A 12,834-nucleotide genomic window follows, 5' to 3' on the forward strand; every position below is an offset into this window, starting at 1 on the left:
AAGAATATTTGTGTTTTTCAGGTAGCCGAATTAGTGAAAGAACTTCGCTGTGAGCTTGACCAGCTACTCCAGGATAAAGTAAAAAACCCCAGCATAGATCTTTGTACCTGCCCTCGAGGGTCTCGCATCATTAGCATGATTGTTAAACTTGTGACCACACAATAGCACGGAGCATTTGGTATACAGACTTATCAGCAGAACAATGGCAATAGAGATGGAAGCAACACGGATGCCTGGAACCCGAAAGGCAAAGTGGCAATCAAAGAAACCACTATATTTGGAGTAGCCCTAATGGAGTTAATGGGGCTGGAGAAACAAGGGTGATGGGTTTTTTCACCCAAATCATGGAAAAGTTGGCATATTTTAAGGGAAACGTGAGTGTTTCCTTTCCAGGAGCAATCTGTGAAGTATAGAGTAAGAGACTACAGTATTGTTATTTATGCCAATGAAAACTCGAGAGATCCAAAAACATTCAATTCCAATGTGTTTTTCTTGTTACTGTTTTTGTCCAATTAAGGATTAACTCTTTTTGCTACAAAATGATGGTCTATTGACTTGGCTCTTCTCCTTAAGGCAGGACTTGATGTTTACTACAGCAACTGTTTGTATTTTCCTAAATTCTAAAATGGATTCCCCTGTAAGCTTTCCCTAAAACCTGTCCTAATCTGATCGATTAATCAATGTCGGTTGCCAATAATTTAAATGAAAGATAAATGCTCTTTAGTATAAAAATGAACCAGGTTCTATATGAGAGTGTGTGTGTGTGTGTGTGTGTGTGTGTGTGTGTGTGTGTGTGTGTAAACAAGCACAGCAAGCACACAGGGCTCAAATTACAGCTTGCCAAAGGCTGTAGAAGTTGTCTTGCTCCTCAAAGGGTTAGTCTAGAGATAAAGTTCATTACTCTTTTACATTGCCTGAAGTAAACTTAGCTTCCTTGACAAGACAGCACTTATGAAAGCAGTAAGTTTGAAGTGTGCCAAGTTTTTGCAAAAGCAAGACATGAAGATAATGCTGTTACATCCTAGTTCTGAGCCCCGCTGGCTCCTGAAACCAGATCTTTCACAAGTCAGAAGAAATGGTTGAGGAATGCAAGTACAAAAGAGGCTTATTTCAGTACAGTTCATTATGACTTGTGGACCCTCATCAGCCCAGCAACTTCTTATAAACAAGGAGCGCAGTCCTGCAGAAATTAATGGGACTTGAACAGAAGCTCCCATAAAGGTGCATTTAAGGATTTTTTAAAACAGTAAACCAACATTGGGGCAGGAGTGGAGAATGCACAATTGCTATGGCGACAGAAACGAGCCTGCTGGTGGTTAAAAATAAAAATAAAACTCTGTATGCTAACTTTATGTATGTCACCTGAGGTGCTCATTGGTTGGAGTAATGGTGATCAACAAGCTCTATAAATAAACAGGAACTTGTTCATTAGATTTGTAACCTATTTTGATGTTTCTTTTTTGCAAGAAATTATGTACAGGTAACTTCCCACTTGTGTGGGGGTTATGTTCCAGTCCCCCCGCGTGCATAAGTGAAATTGCGTAGTGGGGAACACCTTCTAAACACTCTTTAAACACCCTCTGTTGCACTCTCTTCAATCCAAACCAAAAATACTGTATCAAAAAATATCCACAACTATAATTGAAGCTCTGGGGCTGGCAGGAGGCTGGAGGATGCACGGGAAAGAAGCTCCTGCTGCTGTGCTACCCAACACATCAGCTGTTAAGTGGGGAAGCTGAGCAGCTTAAACAAAGCCCTGTTATGCTTTTGGTCTCTTCGGGGCTTTCTCTGTCCTCACTAACATCCTCTGGGCTCTGGGGAGGGTCTCACAAACCACGGGGCCTGCCTAGTTTTGATGTGGATATTAACGCAAGTAAATCTACTTGCATCTGTGTAACAGGATCAGTTGAATTGCCCCATGAGTGTCTTATCAGGAGGAAATTCTGCTATAGAGGTTTGTGTAGTAGATCTTCCCTGACACCCTGTAACATAAGCAATAGCCTTCAGTGTAGAAGATTACTTGCCGGTTCACTGGCTGCATATACTGCAGCGACCTGTCACCATATCACTTCTCATAAAAACTTAAAACACATCACTTTCCAGTGAATACAAAGATTTTCCGATAAGGACAAAGATGAAAGTAGCAATTTTAGGGGTTCTGAATTGGTGAAAGTACAAGCTACATATGATGCGTTTCCGCAGCTATTGTAATTATTCTGCTTGTATATTATGAACTGTAGTTTATAGAGGTATTCCTAATTTAATATCAGTACTAAATGGTAAGAATGTGATGTTTTCATATATGACTCTTCATGACTAATGGTTACTGAATATAAATGAGCATTCACAGGATTCCAAAAACTAACGTCAATGCTTATTTTCATATAAAAAATATATATAGTACAGATTTGTTACATTTGCCATTTCTTCACAAAACAAATCCAGAAAAACCATTCAGTTTTGACTGTGACTTTCTGATAGCACTTAGAAACACAAAATGCCTAAATTGAGGGGAAATTCAACAGGTATTGTATAGATCAGCCTCCCGAGATAACTAGAAGCCCTCTAAATATTTGGACTACAACTGAAATCAATCCCCGGCCAATGTGAGTTTTGTAGTCCAAGTAGAAGGCATCAGGTTGGGGAAGCATAGGTTTTGCCAGTAAGTAACTTCATCCCAATTCTTCAACTCTGTCATTGCTGAAGGCCAAGATAACTTTGTACCAATCCTTGAACTCGAGACAAAATTATTTCATTGGAACTATTGCAATCCTCTGGTCCATACGGTGGGTCAATAGTCAACACCCCTGCAACACAGAGTGTGGTTTGTGACTCTCCTTGCTCCTGTACAGGAATATGGTTTTTCTCCAACCAGTTCTTCAAGCTGCTTTTCTTGTCCTCCAGCTCCTCTTGACTGTAGGTTTGGCTTTCTCCAGGCATGAATAGGTGGGCAAGTTTCTCTTTCATAGCATCAGAAGCTTCGGACAATATCTTCACCTCTTGCACTGCATGCCCCAAGATGCCTGAAACAGACACTTTTCCATTCTCAAGGGGATTTGCCAGAAGAATGCTGTCAAGAAAAGGAGTTCACATGAAGTTTTACAGCTTGGTGGAAAGACCTACAGAAATCTCGCATGCTAAACGCTATCAAATGTATACTCAACTTTATCTCGTCAAAACACACACGCCCCAACGTCTCAGTCCCACAAGCACCTGCACTATGAAACATTCAGGTCAGGATGCAGCAGCCGCCCGCCCCCACAGTGAAAAATTACAAGAGTGTGGAATTGCAATAGCATCCCAGGCTGATCCCATTACATCACACCAACAAAAACGAAGAGTGCAAGTTGTTGTGCCAACATTAGCTAGCGTTATCAGCAGTCATTGTCTGAAAATGTTATTACCTACATAATCCTTAAAAATATTTCAGCCACTATGTGGCTAGCCAGTGCCTACTGTACAAAAAGCAACGCATGCCAAGTGTCATTGTTCAAAGCACTTTTCCCCCACTGTTGCACATTTTTCAAGCACTAAAATACAAATCTATACAAAGAAATGCGTTCCCTCAAAGTAACACCCTCCCAAATCAGTAGCGTTTAGCTCAATAGCATCTATGTATTTAGCCACTGAAAATCGAAAGGTACAACTCAGCCCTTATAGTAAGTATGAGATGCAGAAATACTAAAATCATTTCTTTTTGGAAGAACAGAGGTTTCAGTTGACGCATCACAGTAATTCCTAGTTGCTAAACTTTTACCCTTCTGTGGTATATACAAAACCTCAAGCTAATGAAGTACCTCATGAAAGTGAAGTGGCAAGTACTGTACATAAAACCGATCTATTGCAGATGCATTTGGTCTTATAAACCAACCCCAAATCTTTTAACCTTGCCCATCCCTCACATTTTTTAGACCATGCTCCATTTTAAAATGGCTAATATTAACTAGAACTATTATGAAAGAAAAATGTTTAAAGGCATAGTGAGTTGCTTCCCACATCTTTTCAAAAAAAGTAATGATTTGTTAACAAACGTACAAAAAACATAAGAACGAAAACAAAAATCAAAGCTCCCACATTCTTAGGCAACTGTGGAATACCACTGCTAAAGCTTAACATTGATGGTCAGTGACCTGATCATACTGCCTCAATTTTACCAGTGTAGAAAACTCATCTGATGCTATCTCAAACATTTTCCACTTTTCCCCTTCAACTTTTTCAGCTGTCCCATTTATGAGAGTATCAGTGAAAACCATAAATTGCTGGGCAAAATTTCTAGTGGTTGGTGTGAATAGAAATTCTGAAGTGTGAAGCCAGACAACACCAGACATTTGTCATAGCAGCAGCAACAACAACAGGCTAACTGCATGCTGAGTAGAAAGTAAAATTTACAGATATTTTACAGATTTGTTTTTCTACTAATGGTTGTGCTCCCCACTTCCCCTCCCAATTCTTGTTCTGATTCATGGTTTTGAAAATAAAATAAATGTTGATACATCCCTCTCTCTGGGTATCACACTTCCATGCCTACTGAACTCCTGCTTACTTGGCAGACACTGGATCGACTGTTAAAACCCATCCTTTATACTTCTGTTTCTCAGCAGCCAGAACTTCAATTTCTTTATTCACATAAGTCAGCCATTCCAAAGGTGTCTTCCTCTGCCACTCAGTCATATTTCCTATTTGCTGAAATATATAATATATAAATTTGCTGAAACCTAATGAGAAAACAAAAAACACACTGATCAGCAAAAGTTGATAAAGCTGTCTGTTAAAACAATGTCTAGATATCCCGCTCGTATCTAGAAGTTAGGAACAACAGCACAATCCTAGATATGTTTATTTTATTTATTTCTCATTTATTAATTTTGTATACTGCTCTTCCTCCAGAGATTATAGGGGCTGTTCACAACATAATAAATGAGAACACAAAATACATATTAACCGAAAACCAATAACCTTCCAACAAAAAACATTTATAAGGCCATAGAATGTTAAACAGCCAAAAGTAAGAAGCAGATTTTAAAAAATAAGGTTTACAATCTAACGCAATTGACTTTAGAGACTCAAGAAATGCAATAAGGGCACTAAGTATCACAGCTAAACATATCTTCCACACACTCTTTTTATACTCGAGATCAGAGCATGTTTCTCCAAAAAATAAACTTACTGTGCAAATACTAAAGTGTTATTCAACCCAGAGCGAGGGCATGTTTTGGAAAGGCTCTGCAGTCCCAGAGAAGAAGTTTATTTGCGCCCGCCTTCATCCACACAGTTCTTGCTTCTTCTCTGCCTTTATGCCCATAAAAGAGGCACAACATTTTTACATCACACTCACCGCTAAAGATGAAATGCGGGTTTCCTTGTAATCCAGCCGGTAAAGAAGGCGAGGGATTCAGGCGAAACGCATGCAACGTTTCGCTCCCGTCGTCATTGCTTGGGCCCAGAATGCATCGGGTTGTAGTTTCAAGTTCCTCCTCTGCAAAAAAGCAATATCCGGAAACAGCTGCTTACGGGCAACCTCTTCATTCATGGCATATTCACTCCCATCTCACACCCTAAAAATAACCGCGTTCAGCAAGCAGCCCCGCAGAACGAGCTGGCAGAGCTCGGAAGTTTAAGCAGTCCGGCAGCAAATGATACTATTTAGCTTACTCCGCCTCTCTTTGCCTAACGTTAAAAAGAAAATTAAAAGCCAATTCAGAGGGCAAATCCTAATAGATGACTAATCAGATGCAACTCCAGTAAAATATACTGGGTAAGTGTTAAGATTAGTTTTCCAGAGTGCGAATGCAAAATAAATTTGTTCGGATTAAGTCGCCCTGAATCCAGCGAGTATGCCTAGAATTGCAGCTTCAATGGACTTTTTTAAAGGCACGTTTATAGAAAGCTTTTGTAATAGTGCCAGAATGGGGATCACAATATTTTAAAGCAAGGAGGGTGTTTCTTTATGTTACTGTAGAATAGTAGCGTTTTCCTAGCGTGCGTTGTCCTTTCCGTTCCAAAGATAATATTTTTATTACATTTGTTAGTCGCTTTATCTTACCCAAGGCAACTCAGAGCGACTTACAACCAATCTAGCCAGTTTGCATTGCTTGAAGTAGCCCAAAACAGTGGGTCAGGTTTCAATCCTATATAGACTTAACCTGGGGTACGTAATTAAGAGTTTCCCAGCTCTGCTAGCTGTTTTTTTGAACTACAACTCCCATCATCCCTAGCTAGCAGGACCAGTGGTCAGGGATGATGGGAGCTGTAGTTCAAAAATAGCTAGAGACGAGAGTTTGGGAAGCCCTGGTTGAATTTAACTTACTCGGGTTAGCTTCTTTATAAACATGCATAGAGCATTAAACTGACTCTCGAGTCAGCTCTATTGAACGTAGTGAGACTGACACCTGAGAAAACCGACGTCGGAGTGCACCATTAATGTTCTGCCTTTTGCATATTAGTGTTACGAGGAATCTCTTTCCTCCTCAGAGAATGAAGTGCAGTTTAGAGAAAGCTGAGGAATTGCCCTCAAGCCCCACGAATGCACGCTCGCACTTAAGTAACACTAAACGAATGCCATTATTTTAGGACAGGCTCTTTAATCTGGTGTGATGCCTGGAGTGAAGAAAACTGACAGGTGTTCTGTTATTGTTCATTTTATTCAGAAGGCTCTCACGTTCTTATTCGCTGTTGGCTGGAGGTCCTTGGGCGGAGTGTAAAAAATAAATCACTTTTTAAAAGGTTAACAGCCATCGGTTTCCCAATGGACAACACAGAAATACTGTATTGATTTACCAGGAGCTGATAGCAGAATATAGGGGGCGCAAATGGACTAAAGACACGTGGATTTGAGGAAACAAGCGATCCCTTTCATTTGCTGCAAGGAGCTTCTCAGCGACCATTGCCTTTTCACGAGCACCAACTTTCCCAAACCCTTCACTCCGCCTTGAGCAACCCCCTAAAAAAAATCAGGGCTGACAAAACTTCCCGAACGCGCAAATATACAGTATTAAAATCCGCTTCCACCCCGGGAAGCAACCGTAGAAAATCTGAGGGAAATGTTGCTGAGCGGCGTACGGTGGGGCGCTCGAAACCCAGCCAGATGGGCGGGGTATTAATAATAATAATAATAATAATAATTATTATTATAATAATAATTAATAATAATAATAATAATAATAATAATAATAATAATAATAAATAATAAATAATAATAATAATAATTATTATTATTATTATTATTATTCCCCAGAAAACGGCACGTGTTTTCAAACGGGCAAATTACACGCTCGGGCAATAACCGCGTTCCCAAAATGGAGGCTGCCTCAGCCTCCGCTCCCTCCCTCCCTCCTTCCAGCCTGGCGTTGCTACGGAAACCAAAAGCTGACTTTCTTCCCGCCTCGCCGGCCCGCGGCGGCCTGGCCATTGTTACGCGCATGCGCGCCAACGGCACGTCCTATATAAGGCCCCGCGAGCCCGCATGCGCGTGGAGACGGTTGGGCTTTCCCCCCCTGTTCGGGCGAAGATGTCGCGGTATGGCCGTTACGGTGGAGGTGAGTGGCGCGAGCTGGGAGAAGCGGGTGGAAAAGAGGCCGCAGCGACGCCTCTCTTTGCCTCTTTTCGAGGCCCCGCTTAGCTAAATCCGCGGTGCCCAGGCCGTATTCCGTGTCGTCGTCGGCGGCGAAGAAGCCCGTTAAGCGGCAAAGTGCCGCCACTGCCGCCGCCATTTTGCACAGGCATGGTCGCCGGCTGCGCTGAGGAGAAAGCGACCCCCGGCTTCGGCGCTGTGGCGTTTCGGACGTTGGAACTGCGTCGCTGTCTTGGTGTGAGGAGGGGACTCCCCTCGGGGTAACGGCAGACGGGGCTTGTGGCCGGAGCTGGCCGGGTTTGTTTTCCCTCCCTTCGGCGCTACTGACGCTGCGCGGGCAAAATGGAGGCGGCGCCAAAGATGGCGGCGCCCAGGGCTGCTCCGCTCGCCTTCGGCAGCGAGGAAGAGGAGGTGGGCGGGCTGGCCGAGGGAAGAAGCCGCGAGGGCGGCGGCGCGTTTGGCTGAGCCGTCGGCGGAGGGAGGGCGGAGAAGCGGCGCCGGAGGGTCTGAAGGGCAGTTGCCGCCGCTTGCGCTTCCTCTGCCTGCTGCCTGCCGGTTGGCGCGCTTTCCAGGAGCCTCTAATAAAGGGAGTGGCGGCCTCATTGAGCCTCGCCAACTTCTGGCGTGTTCCTTATTCTCCTTGACCACGCGCCTGCTTAAACTTTTGTGCCCCGAAGTATGTGAAGTGCGCTTCTTATGCAGGTTATTATGATTATTAATTGCTTTGAGTATCTCGACTGTAACACCCAATTAGATGGACAGAAAAACTAGGAGAAATCTTGTGCGTTTGATACAGGGTGTCGGTATAATAGTACTATTTTCCTCCTTGTTGTCGCTTTGACGTGCCCCCCCCCCCCAGCTGCCAGCATGGATGCCGGAAACTTGTGTTTATAATGGTTGCAGCTCTGCTTTTGCGGTTCAGTGGGAGTGCAGTTTGGCAAGTGAAGTGAACGTGAATACTTAGCGGTGAAATTGACTTAAGACTATTAAGGAAGTATATTTTCTTGGAACTTTCTAAAAAAAATTCTTTTTTTCTTTTGTGTGTGTAGAAACCAAAGTATATGTTGGTAATCTAGGAACTGGTGCTGGTAAAGGTGAACTTGAGAGAGCTTTCAGCTACTACGGACCATTACGCACAGTATGGATTGCGCGAAATCCTCCAGGATTTGCGTTTGTTGAGTTTGAAGACCCAAGAGATGCTGAAGATGCAGTTCGCGGGCTAGATGGAAAGTACGTGCAAGTGCTAACTGGTTATCTACACGGGAATAAAAACTGAATTCTGAGTCCATAGTTGGATTATTAAATATGTGTTTCTGTTGCAGAGTGATCTGTGGCTCTAGGGTTAGAGTGGAGTTATCAACCGGTATGCCACGCCGGTCTCGCTATGATAGACCCCCAGCACGCCGGCCATTTGATCCCAATGATAGATGTTATGAGTGTGGCGAGAAAGGTCATTATGCTTATGACTGTCATCGCTACAGTCGTCGGAGAAGAAGCAGGTATGTTTAGATATAAGGAGATTTGTTTTCAGCAGTTAATCATAGTTTTTATTAGCAAAGAAGGTAATGATACACCATTTTAAAAGTAAATGTTATAATTTATGTGGGTATATTACAATTGTTTATATTTTGTGTTACTATGTTAATATGTTAATAATCAACCTGGTCAAAACCTTTCAGGTTTCTTCGTTTGAGTCAGTCGCCTTGATTCAGAATGTCACGAGCCTTAAGATTTCATGCTGAGGCGCCTTGCAAATCCGACAATTAAGATCCTCCTAGACCTTGAGGTGATCAGCATAAGAGGCCAGATCCCCTCGAGCCATCTACACCTAGCTTCACCTTATTCTTTAAAGGGCAGAAAAATTGAGACGGTGATCGCCGTAACAGTAAATTTGGCTTTCAATTGGGGCCCCCTCCGGTTTAAAAAGAGGAACACCAGATTGACCACATTCCCACCTAGAAAAATCTTCTTGCGTCAATCAAGCCTCACCTGGCTCATTTGGCTGTCAGTTTGATCGTCGTTAGATTGAAGAGAACACCTAGATGCAGCGACCGGCTATAGATACTTCTAGATCGTCTAGATCTGCTAGACCTTGGGCCAAAGAGGGTCGACCTGCAAACTTGCAAGGTTTATTTTAAATACACATTACAGTGTTTTATATTATGATTGTAATTCTAAAATGTTATTCAGTTTAACATCTTTTTTAGGTAGTAAAAAATACTCAAGACATAGGCCCTGATTTTTTTCAACGTACAAGACACTAATTTTTAATTATCAGATATTTTGGCTTCGGCAAAGGCTCACATGTTAACTGTTGAAGTTGTGGTCTAATACTTCTCTTATCTAACCTAAAACTAGGTCACGGTCTCGATCTCATTCAAGGTCCAGAGGAAGGAGATATTCTCGCTCACGTAGCCGAAGCCGTGGCCGGAGGTGAGCATCAAAATTGGAACAAGGTGCTTTAGTTTAAGAATCAGAATGGCATATTTGTAACAACCACCTTTCTTTTAGATCCAGGTCTGTCTCTGCTCGGAGATCAAGATCACTCTCCCCTCGGAGATCCAGATCTGTCTCGCCACGCAGATCCCGTTCAGGTTCTTTAAAAAGATCAAGGTAACTTTGCTAATAAGCTTAGTGTTCATGGAGTTGATTTAATCATTAGTATCTTAATACGTTTACCCCATATTCAAAGCAGCTTACAAAAGAAAAAGGAATTGTAGGCAATATTTTAAAAAAAAACCATAAATAAATGCAACAATAAAATATTTGATTGAATCAAACATATATCTCTGAAGAAAAGCACATCTGGGCATCATATGTTCTAAGTTTCTTCCAGAATGAATAGAATTAATGCACTTTGTATATTGCTGTGACTGCATGTCTACAACCTTGTTTCATGACAGCTTTCATTCACCTGCATAGATGTGTTAAGAGCTTGGAATTGAGTACCTTCTCTTTAAAACCTAGGTCTCGGTCAAGGTCAAGATCCAGGTCCAGGTCCGTTTCACGACCCAGAAGCAGGTAAACGTCAATGCTTTGTAAAATAGTAACTAGTAATTAGCTAAATTATGTGAAATGGGCATTTTTCTAAATGTTAATCACTTCCAAGTGCCTCTTGCAATGTTTTAATTGAAAGCATCAAATGTCTACTGTACACACAGGATTATACTATGAATGCGAGTTCATTTAGCCTACTCTATACATTTAAGTAGTTTAGAAGCAATCTTTGTGGTTCTCGAGTATTCAGCATCAAAATAACCAATTGCAAGATGTTACCAGCTTCTTTCATGCTTTTATTTTAAAACAGATAAATCATGGCTATAGATCAGGGGTAGTTAACCTGTGGCCCTCCAGCTACTGTTGGCCTCCAACTCCCATCAGTCTCAGTCAGCAAAGGCAGTAGTCAGGGATGATGGGAGTTGTATTCCAGTAACATCTGTAGGTCCACTGGTTCCCTCCCTGGCTGTAGATACTGGATCAGTCTAGTGTTTGCTAATGTAATGTAATTGATGCTGTTTTAACAGCCGTTCCAAATCAAGATCACCATCTTTAAAGAGAAGGTAAGCTGAGCCTCTGAAGGAGACATATTGCATTTTACGCAGATAACAATCGAAATAAAGTTTATAACAGTGTTGTATATCCTGGATTCACAGTTCTACATTTAAAACATTAAAATAATGTTGCTAAATGTTAAAATTCCTACAGAGCTGTGATTTGTTTATAGTTCTTTATAATAGGTTTTAGGTTATTTTTTTAAAAAGTGAAATAATGGGAGATACCCATGAAATAGGGTAAAAGCACAAAAACTGGCATCTTCTGTTGGGAAAGTGAGTGATTACTATTCACTCAGGGTCTGAGGAACCGTGGCAGGCCACTTAAGTGTAATAAGAATTTGCTCTTAAGCAAATTTAAGATTTAATCAAAGTCCAGAACCATTCTCAAAAAGGGTGTTTAATAATAATAATACAGCATATTAATAATAATGGAGCATATTACCTGGCTATGTTAATGGACAATAAATGTAAATGGCTCAAAGGTTAAACGGAGAAGGTTTATAGTTGTGACTGAAACCTTCAGGAAATTGGCAGGACAATCTAGACATTGAACAGCAGCTAGCTGTTACTTAATAATAGTAGGCTGTGTCAGAATTTTTAGTTCCTCATGAGTATATGTGTTTAAAAGCATTTTTACTTGATTTAATATTCAGTCTTGCTTTTTCAGTTTTGATATGAGCCATTTATATCCATTCTCCATTAACTCAGGGTAAGTATGCTTCTTGAACACTGCAAGAGAGCTTGGTAATACTTCCTTTGGGAATGGGGGTGCATGCAAACTTTCAAGTTTGCTTCAGTATTTAACATTAAGAGCTTGTAGCCTTCAATTCCAACTAACATCCTCTTCTGAAGCAGCATCCAAATAGGTGCTAGGATTAAAATTACTAATGTGCAGGTAGCATGGATCCCCTTTTAAGAACACTAATCTATTAATTTCCATTTTTTACTAATTTTAACATTGAGTAACCTAGTGACTTCGTTTTTCCCCCTTTTTATTTGTAGTCGTTCGCCATCAGGAAGCCCTCGAAGGAGTGTGAGTCCTGAAAGACTGGATTAGAATTGCAAAGAACGTGATAGGAAGAATTTTGTTTACGTTATTTTAAGGGATTTCTTTGGTGTTATTGACAAATGTAAGGATTTAGTTGATTGAAAACCTTTTCTAGGGCTAACGCAGCGAGGATCTTGATCTTCTAGTAAAATCTGTAAAAGCTGCTACATTAGACTAGTGCACAATTTCTGTATGTAATAACATCCTGTGATCTGAAAAGTGGGTCTTTTTATGGGCACATGAAATAAAATGTGTATTTCTAACTTTGCTGTAATGCTATTTGCTTCTGTTAATCAAGTGCATGTTAAAAGCAGATTACAGATACCTTAGTGTTGTACACAAATACTGTGCAAGGGTATTGGCTAAAAATACTTGTGGCTACCACTAGCCTGTGGGCATCAAGCTTAAGTGTGACATTTAATTTGGTGCTTCAGGCTTTCTGGGGTGTTATGACTTGCAAAGGTATTTTTAAGGAAGCTGCTTGTCGATCTGATTCTGTAATGGTATTTATACAACTGTTGGAGTTTGATCTGTTAACTTGTAAAATCAAGTTGGCTTGCTTAGCAGAATACTCTTTATGACATACCACCACAGGCACAATTATCTTAAATGAGGCCACCTTAAGTTGTATTCAAATTGCCATTTTGTTTGAGTTCTATCTG

At 41.2% G+C, this 12,834-nt stretch overlaps 3 protein-coding genes across 10 annotated transcripts in view; 2 read left to right on the plus strand and 1 right to left on the minus strand.

Annotated features, from left to right (window-relative positions):
- Positions 1-1,440, plus strand: part of DHX57 (DExH-box helicase 57) — a 33,332-nt gene extending 31,892 nt beyond the window's left edge. For 2 of the 5 annotated variants that reach the window (XM_083494110.1, XM_083494109.1), the window contains exon 24: positions 22-1,440. In XM_083494110.1, the coding sequence (XP_083350236.1) occupies positions 22-165 (144 nt within the window). In that variant the 3' untranslated portion in view covers positions 166-1,440. The remainder of the gene's footprint in view (positions 1-21) is intronic. The other 3 variants (XR_014523527.1, XR_014523528.1, XR_014523529.1) reach the window with 3 other exon arrangements.
- A 922-nt stretch (positions 1,441-2,362) lies between these two features.
- On the minus strand, positions 2,363-7,112 carry GEMIN6 (gem nuclear organelle associated protein 6). 2 transcript variants are annotated; one of them, XM_083494917.1, is made up of 4 exons: positions 6,778-7,112; positions 5,334-5,476; positions 4,544-4,687; positions 2,363-3,070 (listed from the first exon to the last, which is right to left on the minus strand). In XM_083494917.1, the coding sequence occupies exons 3-4, from the start codon at positions 4,669-4,671 to the stop codon at positions 2,695-2,697; spliced, it is 504 nt and encodes a 167-aa protein (XP_083351043.1). In that variant the 5' UTR covers positions 4,672-4,687; positions 5,334-5,476; positions 6,778-7,112; the 3' UTR covers positions 2,363-2,694. The 2 variants fall into 2 exon arrangements, with proteins under 2 accessions (XP_083351043.1, XP_083351042.1); XM_083494916.1 differs by having other exon boundaries at positions 4,544-4,683; positions 5,330-5,476; positions 6,778-7,110.
- A 293-nt stretch (positions 7,113-7,405) lies between these two features.
- Positions 7,406-12,435, plus strand: SRSF7 (serine and arginine rich splicing factor 7). 3 transcript variants are annotated; one of them, XM_083494807.1, is made up of 9 exons: positions 7,406-7,535; positions 8,620-8,800; positions 8,893-9,069; positions 9,929-10,003; positions 10,082-10,183; positions 10,538-10,591; positions 11,095-11,130; positions 11,792-11,833; positions 12,127-12,435. In XM_083494807.1, exons 1-9 carry the CDS (start codon positions 7,463-7,465, stop codon positions 12,179-12,181), a joined length of 795 nt encoding a protein of 264 aa, XP_083350933.1. In that variant the 5' UTR covers positions 7,406-7,462; the 3' UTR covers positions 12,182-12,435. The 3 variants fall into 3 exon arrangements, with proteins under 3 accessions (XP_083350933.1, XP_083350934.1, XP_083350935.1); XM_083494808.1 differs by lacking the exon at positions 11,792-11,833; XM_083494809.1 differs by lacking the exons at positions 11,095-11,130; positions 11,792-11,833.
- The last annotated feature ends 399 nt before the right edge of the window (positions 12,436-12,834 follow it).

The sequence above is a fragment of the Podarcis liolepis genome (assembly GCF_965112155.1).
Source record: "Podarcis liolepis genome assembly, chromosome: 3".
NCBI classification, from domain to species: domain Eukaryota; kingdom Metazoa; phylum Chordata; class Lepidosauria; order Squamata; family Lacertidae; genus Podarcis; species Podarcis liolepis.

Excerpts from the sequence above, each read along its gene's own strand:
- GEMIN6 (XM_083494917.1), bottom strand. The coding sequence starts at position 4,671 with ATGACTGAGTGGCAGAGGAAGACACCTTTGGAATGGCTGACTTATGTG. Across the intron at positions 3,071-4,543 it reads GTCGATCCAGTGTCTGCCAA|CATTCTTCTGGCAAATCCCC; the intron begins GTAAGCAGGAGT and ends TTTTCTTGACAG.
- SRSF7 (XM_083494807.1), top strand. The coding sequence starts at position 7,463 with ATGCGCGTGGAGACGGTTGGGCTTTCCCCCCCTGTTCGGGCGAAGATG. Across the intron at positions 8,801-8,892 it reads GTTCGCGGGCTAGATGGAAA|AGTGATCTGTGGCTCTAGGG; the intron begins GTACGTGCAAGT and ends TTTCTGTTGCAG. Across the intron at positions 11,834-12,126 it reads CCATTCTCCATTAACTCAGG|TCGTTCGCCATCAGGAAGCC; the intron begins GTAAGTATGCTT and ends TTTTATTTGTAG.